General features: G+C 37.7%; 1 protein-coding gene across 1 annotated transcript; it reads right to left on the reverse strand.

Moving 5' to 3' along the window:
- Positions 1–974: 974 nt before the first annotated feature.
- On the reverse strand, positions 975–25,909 carry LOC144437076 (uncharacterized). The gene is made up of 38 exons (XM_078125944.1): positions 25,833–25,909; positions 25,182–25,226; positions 24,085–24,245; positions 23,478–23,717; positions 23,079–23,231; positions 22,571–22,760; positions 21,951–22,215; positions 21,546–21,711; positions 21,018–21,356; positions 20,670–20,814; positions 20,127–20,285; positions 19,725–19,849; positions 19,315–19,482; positions 18,816–19,165; positions 18,366–18,548; positions 17,841–17,997; positions 17,506–17,619; positions 14,326–17,191; positions 13,690–13,889; positions 13,185–13,346; positions 11,389–12,963; positions 10,722–11,078; positions 10,230–10,352; positions 9,652–9,857; positions 9,276–9,402; positions 8,898–9,078; positions 8,538–8,722; positions 8,115–8,336; positions 7,434–7,809; positions 6,494–7,134; positions 5,880–6,189; positions 5,335–5,549; positions 4,588–4,992; positions 4,118–4,271; positions 3,645–3,833; positions 3,093–3,464; positions 2,464–2,768; positions 975–1,931 (listed from the first exon to the last, which is right to left on the reverse strand). Exons 1-38 carry the CDS (start codon positions 25,882–25,884, stop codon positions 1,803–1,805), a joined length of 12,312 nt encoding a protein of 4,103 aa, XP_077982070.1. The 5' UTR covers positions 25,885–25,909; the 3' UTR covers positions 975–1,802.
- Positions 25,910–26,154: the final 245 nt, after the last annotated feature.

The following is a 26,154-nucleotide window of genomic DNA, read 5'->3' on the forward strand; positions in this document are numbered from 1 at the left end:
CTGAACTAGACCAGACTGTTTTCCATTCCATTCCAAGACTGAACTATACCAGACTGTTTTCCATTCCATTCCAAGACTGAACTAGACCAGACTGTTTTCCATTCCATTCCAAGACTGAACTAGACCAGACTGTTTTCCATTCCATTCCAAGACTGAACTATACCAGACTGTTTTCCATTCCATTCCAAGACTGAACTAGACCAGACTGTTTTCCATTCCATTCCAAGACTGAACTAGACCAGACTGTTTTCCATTCCATTCTGAGACTAAACTAGACCAGACTGTTTTCCATTCCATTCAAGGACTGAACTAAACAAACTGTTTTCCATTCCATTCCATTCCAAGACTGAACTAGACCAGACTATTTTCCATTCCATTCCTGTCCAATCCGAGACTAGAGAAGACCATACTATTTTACTTGCCATTCACAGACTAAAAGTTTCCCCAATTGCTCCTACATTGCAGTCTTTTAAGGCTTGATTTGAGGTTATGTTTAAAAATGTACTATTAGATTCAAGATTTGAAACATTTTGGAAAATGGGAAAACTTGTGTTTTGGAATATTTTATCAAAGTGGAGCTTGCTTGTGGGGGTGGGGGTCCAGCAATCTTTAACACCCTTGTGAACTGTGGGTAACAATAGCTATAAAAACCTGGAAAGTTTGGCCAGGATCAAAGGTAAGGTCTCAGACATAGGTGTTGGATAAAACAGTTCCTGTATGTATCCTTTGTGGACATGTTACTTTCAAATTCTCTCTCATTTTCAGAGATTGTAAAATTGGTAATTTTTTTACATGGGGTAGGGGAGGAAAAAACAGTGATTGAGAATGTGGGGATATTTTTTATCTGTTTGGGATGTTAGTAAAGGAAGTCATTACAAATCTTTCCCAATCTTGCAGTTAGTAGTCTTCACACTGAGTTGTTAGTTGTTAGTTAAATTTTCACATGAGAGAAAATAGGGCATGTATATTGTAACTTTTAGATTTATTCTTAATAATATTGTTCTCTGTGAAGTTTGGAAAGCTTCACCCTGTATACAATTTCAAAGACTTTGTCAGAAAGAAGTTGAAGGTAAATAATAAATACAGGCTATGAATTCCTTGTAACATGAACCTCCAAACTAACAGTCTACAACACAGCTTGAAGGTCCAGGAACCCTCAAAAGAGAGAAAACTTGGTAGTACCCCCAACCCAAATCTCTTTTTAAAAAGGCACATTAGACAAATAATTCCATAATTTTTTTTATCATTTTGAGTACTTGTAAGTTTTTTTTTTAATTTTCAGAACATACTCGATTTTAGTAATTTTTTTATGAATTCTTTTTCAAAAACCCCCAATGATCCTAATTCTGGTAACTTTCCATTTAAAGGAGTAAAGCACACAAAATAAGTTTAGTTTTGCTTTCTTTCTTTTAAATAATTGCATTGCTTTAATCACGGAAGTGAGTCACAAAGGTTTTACATAGGCAGAGGATTAAACTTAGCTATGAAGAAGGGAAAGAACAGAGATAGAAGAACTGCTCTAAAAGTTCTATAAAATCTACGATGGAATAAGATAAAAGAGTAAGTATTGTCAGATAGTTCATATTTCACTCTTCTAAAACCGACTTCTTCAAAATATAAAACCCTGAATGAGTAAAAAGTTGCATTGTTTTTGTAAAATAGAAAAATTCAAACTTCTAGTAATTTCTTCTTTTTTTCTTGCATGAAAATAACATTAATGTCTATTTTTTGAATGTGGCGTCAACACGGCAGACGATGATGATGTTATGGTTGTTGATATGTTTGGTTGCTATGGCAGCATTTTACTGCTTCTTTGGTTTCTTGAACCAATCATCAAATTTGTTCACGACGACGGGTTTGAATTCCTCCTCGCCACTATATCCGTATTTTTCTTTTGAGCTCTTGGAGATTTTGACGATGCTTGGTTCCAACTACAAAACACAGAAAAAAACACAGAAAAAAATCATTAGCAATGATATAGTAGTGAATACAAAGTTAATACATAATAATCAGTATGATTCATCACTAAACTGTTTTTATCAGGTTTGTTTTTTCAAATTCATTTTCTTTTCACAATGTTGTTATCTATTTGAGTGACAACAAAGAAAGCAAGAAATTTAGTGAAAGAATTTTCGATAGAATGTCCCTCAAAACTTTTTATGATGACAATGCTGTATTTTCCACTAAACCCATTTTAAGAAACAAGACTTATTTTATGTTATGTTATGTTATGTTATATTACAATATGTTACCTTATGCTTTGTTATGTTATGCTTTACCATACTCCTGAGCAAAACTTGAATTTACATATTGACTTCGTGTGCCAGGTGTGCATGACGATCCATGACAGTTTACAAAATTATCCTTCTTTTCCAAAATCAAACACTTATTTCCTAATTATGACTATATCTTCTAACTATTAAGTGGTTGTTACTTCATTTCCACTGATTAATTAATACTTACTTTGGTTGGTCTGATGACACTCAATTCTTCACATGGGCGGCAGACTGATTTTCCCATGCCTTGTTCATTCTCAACACATTCACAGATTTGACAGGGTGCTGGTTTGCTGGAGAACACCATACGTGGGCTGAAAACGTTGCTGAAACTTTTCTCAGGCATGCGGTTAGCATCAAAGACGGTGCCATTGGTCTCTTGGGCAAGTCTGGTGCACTGATTTTCTGGTCCGGTGACGAATTCACGGAGATCCTTGGTACCGAAGGGGTTGTCATTATCCTTGTTGGTGAAGACAGTTCTGGCATCAAGACCTGTAGTGAACAAATGCAACAAAAACATTTACTTTAAAAGTCTTTTCTTAAACTTTAGTATAATATCTCAATATAATTACTCCTGACAGTCTTTATCACATTCAGAGTCCTTTCAATTTTCCACATACATAAGCTAAATCACAAGCTCATAGACAACAACAGATCTTTCTTCTCATAAACTTAAAGCTACTAAATGAATCTGCAATCATGTAATATACAAGGAGAATATTTTATTCCACCTGTCATGATATATTTTTCATTACAAATACTACATTTTATTATGTTTTCGTTATTAGTATCAATTCAGTGAATTGTCAAACTTACCATAAACGACAACGCTGGACTTCTTGATTTTGAAACCATTCTCAGTCATGACATGGACAGTAATGTCTTGTTCTTTCAGGGTATTGAAAAGCTCATCGTAAGAGACGACAGATTCTGATTCCTTGCATTGAGAGCAGGTCAAGACGATGATGCTCTTGGAAACACCGGTACGGAATGGATAGTTGGCGGCCTTGCGGATGGCGCTGAATGTATCGTTGTTCTTGCTGGTTTCAGAGAAGACAAGACCATCACTGCCGAGCAGGAATTTACGTGCCTTGTTGAAGTTCTTGGAGTCAATAGTGTGGGTATGTTCAGTAGAGTGGACGCCCTCTCCACCGAAGCCAATCAGACCGTAACGGTTGTCTTCAAGACCTGCAGATAGATCAAATTGAACATGGTTAGATATCATTAGGAGGCATGACTTTAGAGTAAGGGAAATAGCAAAATTTGGATTTCCTGCTATCATTACATTTTTGGATAGACATTGTGAAGCCTACACTTCATATTCCAATAATGGACAAGTTTGATAATGTTTAACTTAAGGTGACATACCTTGTGCTTTGAATTCAGAGTCCAATTTACGGATGAAGTCGGGCAAAACCTTGGAAACTTCTTCGTTGCATTTTTTCTCTTCAACAATGACAACAATGTCGGCAGATCTTGGGACATCACTGTTGGTGCTGGTCAGCTTGATGTTCTCGTGCTTAAAGAATTTAGAACCATCAGGTTTCTTGCAGCGCACTGAAAATAAGACACGACAAGAATTCCATCACTACACACTCCCAGAGTATTTGTACAAATTCAGTGTATGCGCACTGCAGTGTTGTCAAGTTTCACGAATCAAAATTAGCTGAATTTCCTATCCTATTTTTTAAGAATTGATACTGTCACTTTTTGCTCTCGAGATTAATAAATTTCAAATGAATCTCTTGATTGGAAATAAAAATCTGTAACTATTCTGCTACTTAACTTAATAGTAACCATAAAATCCTTCAGTTTGACAATGTGTATTTTACTCTACTTACCACAGTTGTTTGGCATGTACATATCAACACCCATCAGTTGGCATTCGGTCACGTAGGCAGCAGCAGCATTGCATTGGATGTTTTCGGTGTCAACGTCATTCTTGGCACTGCACAGATCATTCATGCACATGGTGTGGTATGGTTTAGGATCGATCTGTAATTGTGAAAGAAAAGTAAACAATAAACATTATTAATTGTGGAAACAGAGTTTGATAAAAATGAAGATTTGGTGTGCGCTTTGTTTACGAAGTTCTCCATGGACATCAAGAATTTTGTAAAGTCCTGGTAATTTTTGTCATTTTGTAATAGTCTTGATAATATTTGTCATGTTATTTGAAATGTATCAACTCAAACCGTCACACAAAGGAATGCTTCCAAAAATTAGATACATATATATATATAAGAAGAGTTATAAGACATTGCGGTGTAGTGTTTAGTAGTCTTTGTTTGGGCAAAATGTAAAGACTTACCAGGCCAAAGCATTTTCTCAATGGTGAAGTGTTGTCCTGGAAGAGTTTGTTGCATGGTTCAGCCTTTGGTGTACGGCTGATGTTCTCACACAGGGTAGCTCTGTTCATGTGGTTTCTGCATTGTCTGCCGACTTCCCAGCTGCGGGCAAGATCTTCAGAATTGTCGGTTACACGGTTGTCGGATGTTGTGAAGTCATCAGATGGCTCATTGTTGTAGGTACCAGCCAAACCGCCAGTCTTGTCGAAGTACCATCCAGAGACTTCGAGGGTGCAGACATCACGTTTCAGGTTGCAGGTGACAGTAATACCCTTGGTGTTGTGGACCTTGATGAGATCACCTTCACGGACAACGGTTGTGTTGATGTGTTGGATTGGCAGTTCAACTGGGATATCAGCGAAGAGAACCTGTAACAGTAGAAAGCAAGAAATTTGTATTTATGAAATTTATGTGATTCCAGAAATTTTTTTATGACTTAACAGACTTGAAGATCTATATATGTATTGAATTTGTTTTGATTATAGGTATAGAAAATGAATCATGTTGAATTTTCAACCTATAAGATTACATGGTACCATCTTTCATTCCTATTGAATGAATTGTTTCACCCAAACAGCAAAATCTACACACTTTAAACCTGCTTTGTTAACTGCATATTCAGTCACTGTTTCACCCAAACTTTGAAATACATACAATTTACAACTACTTTGCTAACTGCATGTTTTTCATAATATATATTGTACACTTACGGTGAAGTCTGGGGAAATTTCAATTTCCTTGCCATGAGTGATAACAGTGAGAGACTTCTTGACTGGTTCTTGGGTATCTCTTTCGTAGTTGACAACAACGGTGAAGTTATCATCAATGAAGTCACGGGCAACAATGTAGCTGCAGGCACCGGCGAATTCATAGAATTTCTTGTCGAAGGTCATGTAGTGTTGTTGGCCAGCAATGACAGCATGGGCTGTTGAAGTGAAACAGTAACAGTAATTAGTATAACTATACAAGTTGATATATTAACAAAATGTTTAAGGTTTACTTTTGTATCTGCGATGACAGGAAGGGTCAAGAAAATTGATGGATTTTTAATCTAAGACAGGGCTCAAATTTAGCTTCTATGCTTGGTAGTCAGACTTAGCCAAAGTGAACTATTTCAGCTACATTTTTATATTGTTTTCCCCTGATCTAACAGACTACCAGATTTGGTAGTATTGATAAACTGTATAGTTGTCTATGTGCCCTGGATTTCTGCTAATTTTTAGGCCCTGTTAGAGGATTATGCATGTTTACTTACATTTGAATGGTGGGATCCAGTTGTAGATATCAGTACTTGGTTTGAATCTGTACAACATTTCAATCATATCCATGTCGAACATGTCATTCAGGTAAGTACCGTCCATGTCTGGCAGAGCAGTAAAGCTGTGCATCTGGACTGGCAGAGGGATGGTGATGAAGATGTTGCCGTTTTCTGGTTCAAAGACGACGTATTTGTTCTTGAGTTCCTCTCTCATCTCTCTCATCATTTCCATGCCAGATCTCAAGGTGTTGTTGTACAATTCCTTGGCGTTCCTTTCAACTTCCCAGTAGTTCCATGCCCACTTAGCCTAGTGGTGAAAAATATCAGGTAGTTTAGTTCAGTCCATTGCTTACATAACGACACTACTTATACAAGCTTACAGATGCTTCAAACAATGGGTCAGTATCAATGAATTGTTGGATCAAATATTGGTCACACCTAAACATAGGCAATTTACAGTTGTTCATTGTAACAACTGGGTGTTCTATTTTTTACAAGCATGTAGCGCTAGATATGGCTTTTATGTTTTGTTTGCACTGTATTATTATAAGTTGAATTGGTAACATGTCAAAAAAAAAAAAAGAATGACAAAACTATGATTTATGACTCACCTCTTCAAAGACAATTTGTGGTACTTCCTTCAGTTTCAGAAGCTCCAAAAGTTCCTGTACCTCTTCCATACTCATGATTTCCATGTATTTCTGGTTGTATCTCATCTTCAGGTCATCACGGAATTCTTCGTATTGACTCTTGATCTCTTCATATCTGGTCATCATCTCTGTGCGGAGTTCTTCAATTCTCTGTTTCATCTCTTCGTACTGTGGTCTGTATTCCTCCTTGTACTCATTGATGATTCTCTCAATCTTTTCCTTGATGTCTTCGTAGATCTTCTTGGCTTTTTCTCTAAGTTCGTAATATTTCTGCACGATTTGATTTCTTGTCTCATTGTATCTCTTCATGATTTCAGTTCTGGCCTTGTTGTAAACTTCAATGCCCTTGGCTCTGGTTTCTTCCCACTTCTGGGTGGCAATTTCCTTGGTCTCTTCCCACTTCTTGGTGAGTTTTGCCTTGGTTTCTTCATACTTCTGCATGAATTTTTCCCTGGCTTCCTCGTATCTTTCCATGAACTTGGCTCTGTATTCTTGCCACATTTCCATCATCTTTTCCATGGCTTCTTTACGGACCTCTTCCAATCTCATTCTGTACTCGTGAAGTTTAGCCTGAGTCTTGTTCTTCATTTCTTCCATTTTCACTGTAAAAGTCAATTTTTAAAACGCCATTTAATCCAGCAAGTGTATGACATCAATAACAATCTCAAATGTGACCCAACACTTCTATTTACTAGGTGACATCAACTACTGAAATATTCATTCACATAATCTGAAGATCATAAGTATAGATATAACCTATTCTCTTTTGGGAAAATAAGAGCAGTTCCCAGAAACACTATTTGCTCACTATAACCATTCTATCAATAGCTCAACTGAAAGCACCACCCTCCATCACAGCCACCCTAAATGATGACGACAACAACAACAACCCTACACTTACATTTGATTTCTTGGTATTTTCTCAAGGTGGTGATCTTGATATGTTCAAATTTCTCTTCTAAGATCTCGGCATACTCCTCCCAGTATTCTCTAAGTTCTTCGTATTGTTCAGTCCAGTATTCCTTGATGTCTTCAAAGTCTTTCTCAGCCAGATCTGCAATATCTTCCAAGGCTTCCTTGATTTCATCAATGATTGGTCTGATCTCTTCCTCGTAGAATTCCATGGAGCTCATCTTGACTTGTTCCCATTTCTCGTTGCAGTTGACCTTCAAGTTGTTCAGGTGTTTTTCTTGGAATCCCTTGAACTGTTCTGTGGCCTGTGTACGCATTTCCTGGTATTTAGCCTTGATTGTTTCCTTCATTTCTTCCAATTTTTCCTGGAAAATTGATACAAGAAGGTTACAAAAGCTAGAAACACACAATTACTTTCTTAGATGCAATGTACTTCAATTTACTGTAAAATCTTTAAGAAAGCACATCCATATATGAAACCATTCCCCCTTCACTGAGTTTGAAACAATATTATAAATGTCATAACCATACATCAAACTAAAGCTCAAATCTGATTTACTGAAACTGTAAGCTTCATCTCCATAATTTCAAAATAAATATAATTTGAGATCAGAATGCCATTATTATTTTAATATTGCACACTGTATTCAGCGTTATTATGAAATTTTACCTTGTATTCTGGCTTCATTTCATGGTACACTTTCATGACCTTTTCTCTGATTTCTTCCATCAATTTTTCGACCTGGTCAATGCGGTGTTGGTTCTCTTCCTTTATTCTGCGGCCTTCATCCTGGGCATAGTAGTACATTTCCCAGTATTTCTCTTTGATGGATTGTACAACTTCCTTTCTCATGGTCTCGTTGATTTTACGGATTGATCTCAGAGTCATTTCCTGCAAGGAACCAATTATAAAAATTTATGTAAATTTTTGTCACAAAAATGTGAATTTTTTTAAATTCATTGCAGGTTAACATATTTTGTGAAATGTAACAGCCATCACTTTCTAGAAAAAAAAACTTGTCTCTTGCCTTTTTGGGGGGCTATAATGAATCATTTTTATAATAAAATGAACAATTTGAAGAGATTAATTTACCTTGACTTCACGTGGCATCTCTGGACGCCAGTGGATGCGAGTGTACAAGATTTCTGAGGTGTTGAGACGAGTGGAGATCAAGGCATCGGTGATCTTCTCTCCATTGACGTTGCGATGGGCTCTGACTTCAACAGCTGTTTCATTCATGAATTGGGCAGTCAGACGAACGTAGTCCTCTGGTCTCTCTGTATACACAATCAAAGAGTGAATATTAAAATTAATTACTACACACAAACAGTAAATATTAATGACAATTACAAAATGGCATTTAGGAAAAACTGAGAACTAAAAAAGTTCACTCTGAGAGTCTGATTTTATAAATTAATGGTAGACTTGTACACAGGCTATGTAACTACGTACCGTGGTTGTGGTGGACAGTGACTTCAAAGAGACGAAGTTTAGTGTTGATTTCAAGACTGCTGCGGACTTCCTTCCAGTCATCATATTTGTTGTCAAGAGTCAGGTAATAATTGCAATATCCAGCAGTAGATCTGTTCTCAAACTTGCCAGTGATTTCAATGGTCTTGATTGGCAGCTCGGTCTACATGGGCAAGATAAAATATTCCATTAATTAATTAATATGAATATAGTATTTAACTTTAAATGATAATTGATGGCAGTTTTCTTGAACACAGTATCAGTAAAAGTTAGTCAGATTTTAAAGTTATTTCCACAATCCGATACATTAAAACTGTTGTTTCATTTCATCACTACATGTAAGAAAGAGATATTTCATACCTTGATATTGAAAGATTTCTCGTCCTTGTTGAGTTCACCATTGAACTTGATGCTGTGGTATCTTGTATCTTTCTTGTAGGTCATATCGAAAGAGCCATCACTCTTCTGTTGGTTGTTACCGATTTCGCTAAAAACAAAACACAAGAATAGTTTGTTACTACATGATCCTAATTTACTGTGCATGGGCTTTTTATTCAGTGTTGACAAATTCTTCTTGGAAAATCAGTTTCAAAAGTTAACTTTTGATTGCCAATGAATGGGTTTTGACTCTATTCCATGGAAATGAGCTGAGGAAGGACAGGTTATACCTCAGCATTATCCATCAAAAACTGTTGGCTGTCGACCAATAAAATCGGATATAGAGGAAAAAAATTACCTGTTCATTGCAAGATCAACGTTGTTTGACAGATGACGCATTTCAGTCTCTACTTTGTAGCGGAATTCAGTCTCGGTGGTAGAGTTGTGTACTTTGGCCTTGACGTAAATTTCCTTCTCCTTCTCGGGACTGTAGTCGATGGACAGCATGGTGTTGAACAATTCTGGGCCATTGAACAGCTTAGTTTCACTGGTCAGGTGCATGTCCTGTTGCAAAAGATACAATCATTATGTTTTTGAAAACATCCTGACCTACACAATCTAGTTTGTATCATCAGACAGGTATAAAACATACAACAGTAGGTGAATGAAGTGAATTCTTCATGTTGGACATTTTTTGTTTTGAAAGTGAGCTCTCAATGCAATATTTGATAAATATGATTTTTGTAAGTGAATTCTCAACACTACATATCAATTTTGTAAGCATGTGGAAACCTAACTGCCATAAAAAGCTATTTTGAAATAGAGCCAACAAAGTGTTTCAAAAAAAAAAATAAATAAATAATTTACTCAGTCGAAAATAAAGAAAACAAAGTGTTTTGTCCAGGATATCATATATAAAATGGTGTGGAGACATACCTGTGTAAGTTCTGGGTGTGCAATAATAATGTCAACCAGATGGTGTCTCATCACATTACTGGTGTAGTTGTGGTAGATGGTCTCAATGCTGGTTTCCTTAACATCATCCCATTTGTAGGTGATCTGTTAATAGAATTGTAAATATATGATGAATAAGGCTAAAATTCAAATTGTTTTAATGTACATCTTTCAAACTATAAAAGTATGAATCCATTACAGTGTATGATAAAAAGATTTTTTTTTGCAACATAAGTCTGGGCTCAGAACAAAACCTTTCCATACTTCATAAATGTTAAAAAACTTTTTCAATAACAAATATTTTGTTGAAGAAGTTAATGAAAAATAATTCTTATATAATGCTATGTATTGCAACAGAATATATCAAACTGAAGTCTGAAAAGGAACCCCCCCCCCCCACATGAATTAATAGGAAGTAACCCCTCCCCCCCCCCCCCCCCCAACCATGAAGTGATAGGAAGAAAGTAGCAGTACCTTATTTGATTTCATTGTTGGTGAAAGGACAACCTGGAACATGACTTCTGGTTCTTGTGGGATCATGGTCAATTCCATAGGATGCTTCATTTTCAGTTCTACATCGTGTTCCATTCTGTCAGATCGGATGGTACGTTCATATCTTCCTTCAACGGACAGTTGTTGGCTCTTGCGCTTGCGGCCCCATTTCATCTCAACATCACCATTGTAGCTATCATCACTGCGTTCCCAGCTGCCATCAATCTCAACACCTCTCAATGGATGGTCCTTGGTCAGTGGAGTATCCAACTTCAAGTTGAATTCATTGCGGCGGGTTTCAGATTTGTCTAGGATTCTATGGGTGATTTCGAGTTCAATCTATAAAAAAAGATGTTAAAGTCATGTAAATATCTGCTGTAAAGTCTGCTTGAATTTCTTATGTATAATATATTTTTGTTGTGAAATAACATGTATTTTGTGAATATGCCATCTTTAATATATCAGAATTCAAGAACCTCTTTTTTGAAAGATTTTAACAAATTTCATAGTTTCCTGAAACTTGTAACTTTCCCTTAATTTCCTCAACAACTTTGCAGTTACATTATTTGAACATGAGTACTTGAGAAACAGTCCTGAAAGTTTCCTTTTTTGCAGTCAGTCAGTCAGTCAGTCAGTCATAATAGCTCACCTCATCATCAGATCTGCTGATCTTGCTTTCCAGACTGAAGTCAAGTTCGGTCTTCTCAAGGTGGAATTCAAAGTTTGTTGTTTCTTCACAGATGATTGGGCATGTCATCTTGAGAGTAGTATCATGAGCAAGTCTACGTGAGTTGGTGCGGTTGGTGTAGGTAGTCTCAACCATCAGCTTGCTGGCATAATCTACCTTCAGTTCCAATTCTTGGTTGAATTCCTGAGTACTTTTCTCAAGATTGTAGGTCAAGTCGATGAATTTCTTTGGGTGCATGATGGTGATGGTGGTTTCATGACGGGTCTTCTCATCTTCAATTGGTCTCTTGTTGTACAGAACTTCAGCAATCATCTCTGTGTATGGATCCCATGTCATATCAACTCTGGTGTTCAAGTGGTTGGAGTTGTTCTCATGGTGGAAATTCATCACGATTTCACGGCTTGGGTGGACGAATCCAAGACTGGCATCATACTCGGTCTGGCTTCTTTGGCTCTTGTTGTTGAAGTTAAGAGTGACAGTCATTTGTTGTTCTGGGTGCCAGTTGACCAGCCATTCACTGCTAAGCTCACGCTCAGACTTCTCAATGCCAAATTCAGTGGAGAAGGTACGTTCAGCTGTGCTGACTTCCAAAGATACTTCATGGTGCAGTTTGCTGCGGGTGGTGTAGTTTCCGTAGCCAATACCAAAGTTGAGTTCTCTCTTGTCACCAAATTCTGGAATCATTGCCAGTTGACTTCCCATCTCATACTCAGCAGTGGTGTTCTGGACGTAAGTGAAGAAGGTAAGTTGGCGTCTTGGCATGTTCAATTTCATCTCAACATCATGGCGGGTTAGTCCTTCCTCACCCTTGTTTTCATAATTTCCTTCTACAGAGAAAGATTTGCGTGGTGCATATTGGATGAAGACTTCAGCATCAGACTTCTTCTCATTCATTTCCAAAGTGGCGGTCATTTGCATGTCACGGAACAGACGGAATGGAGTATCGAATGTGACGGTGGCTTCATGGCTTCTCTTTCTTCTGTTGCTCTTGTTCTTGTAGTCAGCACTGAAAGCAATTTCTCTATTTGGGGCATAAGTGAATTTCATCTCACCATTGATGTTGCTCTCGTCCTTCAAACCATTACCTTCAAGGATAATGTCACGGCCTGGATAGCTGAAGATAACCTTGCCATTGTGGTCGAATCTGAAGTTGTCAGAGTTGTTGTTGTATTCGCCTTGCAGTTTGATTTCCTTCTGGTTGTCCCATTTGAAGGTGGTGGTAGATTCGTAGTTGTTAGCTGACACTTCTTCAAATTCATGTCTCAGTGAAACTTCACGGGATGGGATGTTGAATTTGACCAAACCATTTACCTTCTTCAGAGTACGGGTCTCATTTCTCAGTTCGACGAGCATACTAACCTCCTTGCGGGGCTCGTACTTGATGTTCATCTGGGATTGCAAGAAGTGTCTGGTGTGTTCGTGGCTGGCATCCATGCTGAAGTCAAGGTTGCTGGCTGGGCGAGTAATGGCAAAGTTACCACTTCCCTTCTTGATGTAGATGTTGGTTTCATTCTTGATGTTCATGTTCAAAGTGAACTGTAAACAAAACATGCAAACAGTTTACTTAATGCCCTTAAACACAACTAGATATGCAGTAAAACAACAACAATTCATGATCTGTACAGATGCATTTATTACTCCTGAGGAGGATTCTATGTCATTCATACAAAGAATAGAAAAACTGAGTGACTTTTCAATTTTACAACAGGTCCTGTTTCCTAAATATTTTTTTCTGGAACATAAAATCAGATAATCACCTTCTTGTTCTCATCTTGACATCTGTCCTTTCCAAGGCACAGGTGCAAGTCAATGCTACCTTCACGGCGTGGCTCATATTGCACAACAACCTGGCTCTCATAGTTGCTGTCTTCCCACTGTGACAATTCCTGGGAGATGGTGAAGTCATAATGGTGCTTGCCCTAGAGTTAGAAACAATAACATTTTCTTTCGTCAATTAACATTCATTAACCATTTAAAAAGTTCTTTTTTTTAACGAAAAACAGACACTGTATTTTTTTTTCAATTAACGTATGCATTTTAAACACAAACCATGCAACATACATGTTTTACAACCCAGCAAATCTACTGAAATTAAATAATCATTTTTTATCATACCAATGGTATCCACTGAGTTTTATTTATATCATCATAATACTACTTTAATCTTGTGAACTACAAAATACTAGGGTGTTTTTTTTCACTTTGAAATATTGCATTTGCAGTTCAACTAAGTACAGCAAATATTGTGTCTAAGTGACTCACCTCGGCAGTCTTGTTAAGCAAAGTGTTCACGAAAACCATGGACTCAGTAGGCTTGTTCTTCAGAGTGTACTTGATGTCAATGTGAGATGACATAATTGTGGGGGTATGTGTCTGGGTAGTTCCAAACTCAAGTGTGATTTCAGGGTGAGTGAATGTCATATCACCATTATATTTGCCGTTGTTGTCAGTGGTGAAGCGAGCTGGGGTGGAGGGAAAAAAAACGAAGTTGAGAAAATTCAGTTTTTGTTAACCAAGATTGCAATTGTTTCATCAGTAACTGGTTCTGTATAAACACATTTAAGTGCTTTCTAGTTGTAACTTTTACTTTTTAAACAATAGTATATAAATTGGATAACAGGGTTGCTTTTGTTATCAAAATCCTGTTAAATTCAAAAAGACTTGCTGACTATTACAAACTTCTGTTCAGGTTTTATCCTAACATATGTCTATTTTGACAAATTTTCAAAACAAGTATTTGAAGTTGAAACACTTATGGATATCATTATTTCTGTTCTTGTAGTTGCTATGGTTATTTTAAGATATGAGAAGACTTCAACAGAAACATATTTTGAAATCTAATCCTAAAACCATTTAGGAGATGTAAGTTTGATTTGAAAGATGTAAAGTTTTGCTTACTTGAAAGAGTGACTGATTCTTCTCCAGATCTATCAAAGCTGAAGTAGGAAATGAGGCTACGCTGTGCTTCATGGGTGATGGTACCTCTCAGAGACACACTCTTCCTGTTTGGCAGGTGGACTTCAAAGCTTGGCAAGTAGCGAGTCTGGCTAGTGGTTCCTTCAATGGCGACTTGGGCATTGGTGCTGAAGCGTTTCTCGTTGTTGTAGTTGGCCTCAAATTCGACTCTCTTCAGAGCAGTTTCATTGATCAGCTTGTGGGTGAAGGAGATCATCTTGTGGAATCCTTCCAAAGTAAGATCAGCTTCCAGACTGTGTCTCATCTCCATGACGATGTTACTCTTGATGGCCAAGTGATGTTCCATGGCACCGTGGAGGGAAGTATCGATGTGCAGGTTGCTCCATCTAGCACCGTTGATTCTGCTGGTGAAGACAATATCTTGTTCCTTAATTCCCTTAAGAGTAATGTCAGTGTTGATGTTTTGCCATGGCTCTCCACTGATGACGGTTGTGAGTCTGATGTCTTTCTCTCTAATGCCTTGCAGGGTGATACTGCCATCAAAGTTGCGCCAAGCCTCACCTCTAATTTCTGTTGAGAGAACTATTTCATTCTCTCTAATGCCTCTCAGAGTGATGCTGCCACCAAAGTTGCGCCAAGCCTCACCTCTAATTTCTGTTGAGAGAACCATTTCATTCTCTCTGATGCCTCTCAGAGTGATACTGCCATCAAAGTTGCGCCATGCCTTGCCTTTCATGGAGGTTGAGATAAAGATTTCTTGTTCTCTGGCACCAGTAAGAGTGATGCTGCCATCGAAGTTACGCCATACCTCACCACTAATGTCGGTTTCAAGAGTAATTTTGCGTTCAATAGCACCTTCAAGACTGATACTGCCTTGTAAACGGCTCCATCTTTCACCATTGATGTTGGTTGTGAGAATAATGTCATTTTCTCTGACTCCCTGGATGTCAAGGCGGCCTACAAATGACTTCCATGCTTCACCATCGATGTTTGTGGACACAGTGATGGGGTTTTCTCTAACACCTTCAACAGAGACTGAGCCATCAAAGTGTTTCCATGCTTCACCATTAATTCTTGTTGTCAAACGCATGCGGTTCTCTCTGACACCTTCAAGAACGACGGTAGCATCAAAATGCTCCCATGGTTCACCATTAATTGCTGTTGTCAAGACCATTGGGTTCGGTCTAACACCTGCAAGAGTGACTGTGCCGTCAAATGTTTCCCATGCTTTACCACTCAATTTGGTTGAAAGAATGATGGGTTGATCTCTAACACCTTGGAGAGTAACACTTCCATCCAAGCGGCGTCCTTCTTCACCAGTAATGTCAGTTGATAGAACAATGTCAGTTGGTCTAACACCTTTAAGGGTAACACTACCTCTAAGGTATCTCATTTTCTCACCATCTATGCGGGTTTCTAGAACTAAGTCTTCTCTCTTGATGCCAGCAACGGAGATGCGGCCATCAAAATGTTTGTCCTTCTCGCCATTCAGGTTAGTGCTGAGAATGATGTTGTTTCTTGTGACACCCTCAAGTGTGACGGTACCATCAAAGTGACTCCATCTTTCACCATTCATTGAGGTTGAAAGAACCATGGGCCTCTTCCTGATTCCCTTGATGGTGATAGAACCATCAATCTTCTTCCATGCTTTACCATTCAAGGTAGTGGCAATGCTGATCTCATCATCTCTAACACCATTCAAAGTAAGATGGGCATTCAAGTTGCGCCACTTCTCACCAGAAAGAGCGGTGGTCAAGACAATGTCTTTGTCAGTGACTCCCTTCAGAGACATTTCTATGTCAAAGTGCTCATTCATTTCACCAGTCATGACAGTGTTGAAGACGATGTCTTTGTCAGTGACTCCCTTCAGGGACATCTCTAGGTTGAAGTTCTTATTCATTTCACCAGTCATGATGCTGTTGAAGACGATGTCCTGTTCCTTGATTCCCTTCAGAGTTGTATCAACTTTGAGGCTGCTCCACTTCTGACCTTCGATATTGGTGATCAGAGCAATTGGTCTTTCTCTGATTCCTTCGAGGGACATATCCAGATCCAACTTCCTCCATTTTTCACCACTGAGTGAACCACTGAATTTGACATCATTTTCTCTGATACCCTTAAGAGTAATGTCTACGTTGATGTTGCGGCCCATCTCACCATTGATGTTAGCTGTCACAGCCATATCGTTGTCTCTGACACCACGGAGGGTCATGTCAACATCCAGACTGCTATCCTTCTGATGAGTGATAACACCAGTCAGGGTCTTGTCAACCTTGTTGGGGATACGGATTTCGAAAGTTGGCCTGAAGCGGACTGTCTGCCAGGATCTGTCAATTCCAACTTGGGCAATGGCAACGTATGGGGTGTTGTCATTGTAGTTGACACTAAACTCAGCTCTCTTGAGGTTGGTTTCGTTGGCCAATTTACCAATGAAGTGGCTCTTCTTGCCAAGACCTTCAAAGATCATGTCAACTTCCAAAGTACGTTGAGGTTGGTGGTTGATGCTTCCTGAGAGGGTCAGGTCTTTTCTGTTTGGCAGATGGATTTCAACAGTTGGCATGTAGCGGGTGAGCTCATTGCTTCTATCAATCACCAATTCAGCACTGGTGGTGTATTGGTACTCATTGTTGTAGTTGAGGTTGAATTCTGCTTTCTTCAAGTCAGTCTCGTTGATCAGCTTAGTTTGGACAAACAGTTTCTTGTCCAGAGAGACGACATCGACATTGAGGGCCTTCTGGGCTCTGTTCAAAACAACATCGATGGAGTGGGTGCGTGGCATGAAGGTACCTGGAGTTCCGATCATGAAGCGAATCACATCAGAGATTTCAGTCTTGAAGTTAACACGTTTCTATTGGAAAAAATCAGAAAAAGTAAAATTGTTATATTGTGAAATTTTCACTGATACAAGAGTCAATAACCAATAGCTTTAATGTCAAATAGCTTTTAGATCAAATGTTGTTTTATGAAAATTTAACATGTACTTTAAAGGTATGTAATCACAGAGACCGTGTACATGCATGTATAGCAAATTGCTATCCCTAAATTCAAAAGATTCAGTCAAAAGTTATAGACTACATTATACTACCTATTACTAGAGGTATACACAGTCATCTAAGTATCCCAGTCATTCCCTGTAAACTTTATCACAGTAGACAGACTTACCTTCTGAACTTGGTATTTAGCTTCCATGTTGTAAGATTTCAGGGTTGGGTCAACCTTCTCAAGGGTGATCTTGGCACTCATTGGGCCAGTCAGTGGGAAGAATGGAGCATCATTCTGGAAAAGTGAAACCAAAAAAGTAAGTAACTCTGTTTTCATGAAGAAAGAAATCAATAGTCACCTTTTCCTGATCATCAGAGAAGAATATTTACATTATTAAAATCTCCAAGTTATCTTTTGTTGTTGAGATTATTGTTTCTGTTTATCTCTCGTTCAATCCATTTTTTTTAATTTGTATCATTTTAACTTATTCATCTTGTAAAGTTTGTAATACTTACATGCTGGGTGGCATTGGGATATCTGAGGTCACCACACAGTCTAACACCAGCCCACTTTTCAATGATACGTCCAGTACATTTGCTGTATTCACGGTAGTTGTCTCTGATGCCTGGCAGTTCCATGGGGAATTCAGAGTTCACCAAGTACAATTTGTGGCTGAAGAAAAGGAGACAGTAAACTTAGTTGTTTTATTGTAATTAAAGTAACACTATCAAATTTTGCTATAAAAGGACACCTTTCGTTCAAAAACAGAACCCTAATGATGGTAAGTTACCTTCCAGGAGGAAGTCATTGCCACTCTTTTAATCTATTTTTATCCTTAAAGTTCACATGGTAATTAATCTGTCTTTATCATCAAAAGTTCATATTTTCACTGCATTCAAGTTAGATGTATTTGGAAAACAGTTCTTGCTTGAGATCTACGTCTATCTGGTACATCTTTTCATGGACAAAATCAGATCTGGTTTGTTTTCTGGGGAGAATGTTTGCTAGAATTTCCTATATTTGAAAGTATAGCTCCTTACCTGACATCCATGATGTCCATGCGGTTTTCTGGGACATTGAATTGTACCTTGAAGGTCTCGCCGCTGTCAAGAGAGATGCTACCATCAACAGCAACTGAGGAGTGCATACGAGTGACGGTTCTCAAACCAGTCTTGGCAATGAAGGCACAGACAGTCATTTCAGTGCTGACATCAACGACACCACTGTAAGAGAAATAGGCGATGATATAGAATTAGAAATATTTATCCATTTTTATCCCTTTGATGAGCTATATCTTAAAATATTACATATTTGACAAACATATTTGAGAAACCTTTTCCCACCTTTGGTATAAATGTCAAGAAGTTTTTATACAATATAATGATAAAAGTAGTTGTTTTCAGATCACATCAAAACACTGGTGAAAGTGAAAACAAAAAGTTGAATGCTATAATAAAAATATAAAGACTAGAATATGACTGAAGGCTTACCTTGGGCGGATGTGACCAGTGATGTTCAAACTTCTTGGTGCAACCATAACCTTACGCAGATCAACCTTGCCGCTAACTTGCAGGTTAGTGGAGGCAGTGCTGTTGACAGCCATGTGGAGTGGCATACCCATGATGGTTGGGGTTTCGAAAGAGCTCTCCATCAAGATCATGTTCTTGGTGAGTTCATAAGTCTGGTCCTTGGAGAGCTTGATCAGCATTTCCAGGAAGTTGACAGATTCCTTTTCTGGTTTCAGCCAGTCAATGTTCTGGAAGTCCATGAAGCTCATTTCGTTTCCGAACATCTTCATGTACATAGAGCCACGTGGGCTGTTCTCATGTTCAGCATCGAACTGAAATAAGAAATGATATTGTTAGTTTACAGTGTACCCTATATAATATTTGTTCTAGAATCTCAGAAAACAGAAGGTAAATTCACATACATCAGAGATCAATTTCCGTTAGACCGACTTTAGGGAAAGAAGTTTTGCTGATAACTTACTCTGTCGTGAAGGTTGTTAAGCTTGCTAGCTCTGATGGCAGAGCGCTTGGGGCGGCCATCCTTTTCTGGGGTCTTGACCATTTCCAACAGGCTGTTGTCTGGGAAATATCCTCCAGGTCCGAAGAAGCTTTCCAGCAAGTAATCGAAACCTTCAATACGACCACCAACCTGTAAATATCAAAGTACATGTATAGTATTGAGTTTACAGTGCTGCAGTTGAAAAACAAGATTCACTAGATTTTTCATGTGATTATTATTGAATTTATTTGTTTACATTAATTTGAACTAACTTTTTTTTTAAATTCTCAATATCAGTAATAGTGAGTGCTACAAATTTAACATCATAACTTGGAATATAGACAATTTTGTACAGTGGATCTGGGAATTTCATACATAAAAGATTTAGTTACCTCAAACAAGTTGACTGAATAACCAAAGAGCTGAGTAGTCATGTTCAACATAGCAGAGCGTGGGATCCAGGAGTCTGGGGCAAAGACGACGTGGTTTTCAACGGTGGCACCAACACTCATTTTCTCTGCAAAAAAAAAAAAAAAAAAAAATCACAATTACTTACAATGAATTTCCCTGTACATTTAATCACAACAAATAATAATGTAAGATTTATATAAAAAGTTAGTTATTTTCAAAGGTAAAAATATAGCCATCTATACATTGAATTTATTTGCTTGGTTGTTCCTGAATTCTTTTATCTTAATTTGAATTCAACAATAATTCTAAGAAGGGCAATAGTGAGCAAAACATACGTCTCAAAAGTTTTGGGATGGGCAAAAGATTTAACATGCTAAACTTACCAGAGAACATAGATGTCTCAAAAGCACGAGAGAACTTTCTTGGGTCTTTGTCGAAATTTTTCATCAGTTTAGTCTTTCCCAACATCTTGCGGATATCTTGCTTCAGTGGGTCAGAGGTTTCATTCAAGTTCTTGAGATGGCTCCAGATGAAAGATCCAACTGTAAATTATTTAGGAAACACACACATTTAGATATGTAGCATGTATGACAAACTTATTCAAATTGACACTACACAAATCAAAATAAATTATGCATTGATAGATGAATGCGACATATACTGAATAAATTTCCTATAATATTTGTAACTTCTATATTTTTTTTAATACTTTAATAAAATCAGAACAAAGTTAGTGAAAATTTATCAAAGGCAGATGAGGAATGGCACTCTACAGAAACAGAAAATGACAAGTCTTTAGGAAGGAGATCTGATGGGTAAGCAAGAAAATCTTTAGTGTGCTATATCCTATGAGCTTTGGGTATGACTTCAGTAATTCTATTTTATTGGCCAAGTAACTTTTCTTTCTACAACTTCTAGACACTCACCTTGGTTGATTTCCTCCTTCTCCAAGACATTTTGGATTCTTCTCAGAATCTTGACACTTGGGCATTTCATGACAGCCAAGTAAGCAGCAATACGGATTTCAGTATCAGCCTTTGTGTTCTCCACCATTTGGACGAGTTCCTTGCGCTGTGATAGATAGAATCAAATATTGTGTTAGACCAAGCTGACCATGAGTTTTTTAGCATACTTTTGAAACTGAATCATTGGAAATATATATAACAATCAAATGTTATATTTTGATGATGATCACACTACACTATTCTAATTGGACTCCAAAGTTCTCTATTTCTCACCAGTTAATTTTGGACTCAAAATTAATAAATACTTACTCCCTCTTCTTCACATGGCATACGACGGAAAGCATCAATGGCAGCAAGACGAATTTCAATTGAGTTTTCCTCTTCCTCAAAGCAACGGGTCAAAGTGTTGGTGGCACTGCTGATCTGTCCAGAGTTGGCAAGAGCCTTCAGTGAAAGGATAATTTTCTCCTCTTCCTCGGCATCTCTTGGGGAGCACTTCCAGCCCAAGTTGTCTTCAAACAGTCTCAAAGTTGTGACGATGTCATCTTCTTTAAGGCAGTCTCTGTTCTCAGTTTCACAGTATTTGTTGATCATGGAGGACAGGGACAGGTAGGTGCTGCGACGTGGGTTGGACATGCTGACAAGATCCTGATTTTAAGAAAAGGATGTAAGTTTTTCATAAAATGGTGCTGTACAAACTGGATATTAAACACAAGAAGTGTTGACCATTACATGCCTGTTTTGGTTTACAACAGCTATAACTAGATTTTAATCTTGCACATTTCTCATTATTTTTTGTAAAGTTGTCATTTCTTGAATGGTATTCTCAATACTTACTCTCATGTCTCTGATCATTTCCTTGGTTGGGTGGGTGATGAAAGAGAGTGAAAGAAGCCACATATCAGCGTGCTTGCCTTCAATTTCCTCAGAGGAGATCTTTTCCTTCATGAAGGTAACAGCAGCAGGGGTGCTCATCATTGGAATGGCATCCATGAAAAATTTCCTGGAAAAACAAAATAATCATATTGTTCAATCAGGATCATACAGCTACTGGCAATTTGACTGATCCAAGTAACTTTTTTGTTTCCAATATTAAAAATTTCAATTCACAAAAGGGTAATTTCACAACCACTACACATTCAGAGCATAGTGATACTTTTTTTCTATGGTGACTAATCTCAGATGACTTAGAATAAGATTGTTTTTGTCTTATGTAGGATGACATATAAAGTTTTTACTTACTCAATCTTTTCTTGCTGATCACGGCAGATTCTGTTTTCTTTGATGTGTCTGTGGATGTTGCGAAGACTATCAGCATTGATTTTACGCATTCTGAAGACCAGCTTGGTAAAGAGTTCAGCAGTCTCTGGGCGTACATCACTTTCTACATTTCTGCAGATCTCGTTGAGGATATCTTCAACTCTAGTTTCATCTTCTTCGGTGTTATGGTTTTCTGACTTGTGGTCAAACAACAGAGTCTTCTTGCTTGTCACCTGGTTGTCCAATCCTAAATAAACAAAAAAGAGAGAGATCAAAATTAGAATTTGAATATATTTTTACAAGCTGTCACTGGAGTTCCTTGACTTATCAAGTTTGTCATGCCATACTCATGGCTCAGACCTAAATTCACTTTGATGATTTCAGTTGTAAATGGAATCTTCATTTTCATGCTTTGGCAATTATTTTTTTCTTCTTGTCAAGAAGTGTTTGTACATATTTGTCTGCATGTCACATGTAACAAGTTTGCTATATACCAACTTTTGTATAACATTATAGTCACAACATTCCAAATAGACTGAGTGTGACTTCCTTTGTATCTAGTATGAATCGTTGTGACCAAAAATAACAAAATGATTACTTACTCCATGTAGAGCTGGATTTGCGGGAGACATCGGCGAGCTCAAATGTTGTTCTAATCGTGGTTACAGCACCACTGGTGTGGTTGGCAAATGGGCGGCTGATGTGGTTTTCTTTGCAGACAACGCTCCTGACACGGTCATCCTCAACGACTTGGTCACAGAATTGGTTACTGTTGACCAGAGAGATAGTTGGCTGTTTTTGAAAAAAAAAATTGTTTTTAGTAGTAATCATCATGACCCAAAGTTTAAGTTTATTTTATAAGGTCATAGCAGAATCCAAGATTGAAATGTCTAATTTAGGTAAGTGACAGTTCCTAAATATTTCTGATACATCTTCATTATTTTCATTTCATGCAGAATTTTCATGCCAAATACCACTTTTCGATGGTAAAGGATTAGTGTTTTCCACAAATAAATGTGAAGTTGATCAGACACTGAAACACCACTTTCAACATATTTTTTATCATGGCGACTGGTCAGAATATTTGAAGTTATTCAAGACCATACTTACAGCACGTGGGTCATAGATGTTGCTCTGGATAGCAGATTCAATGTGATGGCGGTCACGGCATCCCATAAAGTCCTTGGACTTCTTAATAGTTACTGTTCCATAGTAGTCACGTTCAGCGTCATACTTGGTTGGGCAGCTACCAGTTACATCAGTCTGTATAAAAGAGAAACACACACATTTATTCTTCAGAGTCAACATTAGATCTTGTAAGTTCTATTTTCTTCTAGAATGAGGGTTTTTACTTGACAAAGATATTCCATTGCCAAACTTCATGAAGTTCACTATGTAGTTAAATATATACATATTCAATGTAGTTGCACTTTGACAAAAATGAGACATAAACAGCAAAATCCCATGCAAAAGTAGAGAAATTTGATGAAACTGATATCTGATACTAACCTCAACATTCTTTTCCTTCATCTCCTTAAAGTAGGTACTCTGGAAATGAGACAGAACGGCACGTTTGATGTTCAAAGCCCAAGTTTCCTCTTCCATATCAGGGCAGATCTCAGGGATTTCACCATCTTGGAAGGAGAACATCAGTGGTTTCTCCTCAAGGGCTTTCCTGAAATATTCCACCTTGTCTGGATGGAGCATCTCGTTGCTTGGAGACTCCTCTTGGATTCTGACATTGTCGAGCTGTTTCCATTGAGATAAATAGTTTTGTGTTAGAATAGATGTACATGTACATAGACGGGATAAGAAAAGTATAACATTTCATTGACAACCTAAGTTTTACTAAAAATGATCTATTATGTTTTGAAATTATGGGAGCAAAGTGTCTTATCAGCAACAAGGAAATTGAAACCATTTGATGCAGTACTACATAAATGCATAGACCATGAATTTGTGAAATCTATTATATGAGGTACATTTTACTTTCATCATAGGCTCTACTAAGTGAGTTAGTTAACATTAGTAAAACATTAGTATTTTTTTCACAAACTTTATAAACCTTAAACTTTAAAGACATTTTAATATAGGAGTAATCCGAGTTAGAACTTACATTGAGGCTCATTTCACATTTGCTGAGCACTTCAATCGCAACGTCACAGTTGACCTGGAAGCCAGATCTTTCTTGAGAGGTGCCATTGATATAGCTAGATGATGTAGATGTATATCTATATCTGTAAGTTTTGCCAGTGTCGTACCTGAGGTTGCTTCGTTCTGTGAATTAAACAGAAAATTAGTTCGAAAATTATTCCTTGTCTAACGTTATAATTTCGCAAGAAGCTAGCAAACATATTTATTTTTTATATTATAGTCAAAATAGTGTGCCGAAATGACTCAGTTTACAAGCAGATAGTAACTATCTATTTTCGGGGACTCAATCAACAATGTCGTCAAAATCTTAGAATAGAAGGCAGAAATTCCAACGTTTCTGCAAGAAAATAGCGTTATTTGGCAAAATGACTTGAGGTGTGTCGAATGTCTAACAATTACCAAAATCATGGTTTTGAAAATCAATCCAAGCTGTCCTTGTATGGCGGTGGAAACAGAAAAGTTACAAATTGTAAACAAGACGAAAACGAAAATCGAACTACCCGCGAGACGGCCATCTTTGATTTTAAATTTCACCCACAGTGCATCACGAAGGACATATCACATGACCAAAACTTTTTTTTTTTGTAAACTCGCCGATGTTCATTTGTTCAGATTACCATTGTATGCAAACGAGAAACTGATCTAGCGGGAGAATGATTAACTTTCAAAGGCGATAAAAGAAACACAAGGGGCATTCATTATCAAAACAAATCTTCACCTGTCAATCAAACTTAGCCTTTCATGCTAAATAATATGCAAGCAGCGTATCTTGACTGCGTCGAGGAGAAGTGGGAGTGATATTCGAAATGGCAATTCAATGCAAATTAGAACGATTGTGGGACTTTGACCTGCTGTGTACAATGTTTCGTCACCAAGTATCTGATCTTTGGTCAACAAGCCGAATCAGCTGGGAGAATAACAAGGGCTTTTGCGTGAGCGTGGCCACGCATTGATAGCGGGAAAAACAGACTTTGGCATATCGTCGAACGCATATCTCGTCGTACCGGCCTGGCATACTCGGTCAAATCAGATATCAGGGAAAAGTTACGATTCACTCACCTGTGCATTCTGTTGCACATTGTCTTGAATCAGACCTCAAAGGACCTAAAGATTGAAGATGAAAAAAACAATAAATGTTTAGACCATGTGTTGAAAATGAATAATTAGTTTTTGTTGATAACAATACATATATTTCAACAACTCGAACAACTTATTCGAGTAGGGTCACTTGTGTTATTTCGACATAAGAATGAATGATTAGGCTATTTGCAATTCCTAGCCTGTCATTTTTTTAGTAGGTTACCAAAACACTCTCACTGACACAGTTTTCTATCTGTACGTCTCTTAAGGAGTACGATATATGAGAAGGTTGTTTTGACACTTAACGCGGCCTTTCTCCTGGCATTCTACCAAACTCGATCAGCTGGCTAAAAACACTACGACGTTTTCAGTAAAGTAAAATACACGCACACTTGAAGACAATTTGCCATAGGAAAAAAAAACAAGAGATGTGAAGCTAGTTTAAGAAAGGCAAAGAAATCTACGGGAAGATTTGCGGTGCCTTAGTGTACGTACACACGATCTTTGTCACGAAAAAAAAAATTGGTGGAGCAATAACACACGAGACGTAAATGGTAATTAAAGTTTAAAAGTTTTGTAAGTATCAGCGAAGAGTAACTTCCTCATATAATCATCATTCAAGTTTCTTACCTGCAAAAGCTGCTGCGACAACACTTAGTAATATCACCGCTTTGAGCTCCATGTTGACGGCTTTGGGCTCGGAACGGTTGAAAGTATAGAGCAGAATGTCCCTTTGTCAGCCCCAGCTGTTTATATATGGTTCAGGCCAACAATAGAGGTCAAAAGTCGTGTGCATAATCAGCGATATTTAATTAGCATGAGATGGGAGATTCTGCTGACAACCTAAAATATCAACCTATCAACGATCTGGCTCTTGTAGATACAGATGATTAGCATATTCAAATTACATTACGTGCAAGAAAACAGAGCGAGAGACCGGGTAATCCGATCT

This window comes from Glandiceps talaboti, chromosome 6 (assembly GCF_964340395.1).
Source record: "Glandiceps talaboti chromosome 6, keGlaTala1.1, whole genome shotgun sequence".
In the NCBI taxonomy this organism is placed as follows: Eukaryota; Metazoa; Hemichordata; class Enteropneusta; family Spengelidae; genus Glandiceps; species Glandiceps talaboti.

Coding starts and splice junctions, on each gene's coding strand:
- LOC144437076 (XM_078125944.1), bottom strand. CDS start 25,884: ATGGAGCTCAAAGCGGTGATATTACTAAGTGTTGTCGCAGCAGCTTTT. Junction 9,858..10,229: donor CACACCCAGAACTTACACAG/GTATGTCTCCAC, acceptor CTTTTGCAACAG/GACATGCACCTGACCAGTGA. Junction 4,272..4,587: donor TGAGAAAATGCTTTGGCCTG/GTAAGTCTTTAC, acceptor TCACAATTACAG/ATCGATCCTAAACCATACCA.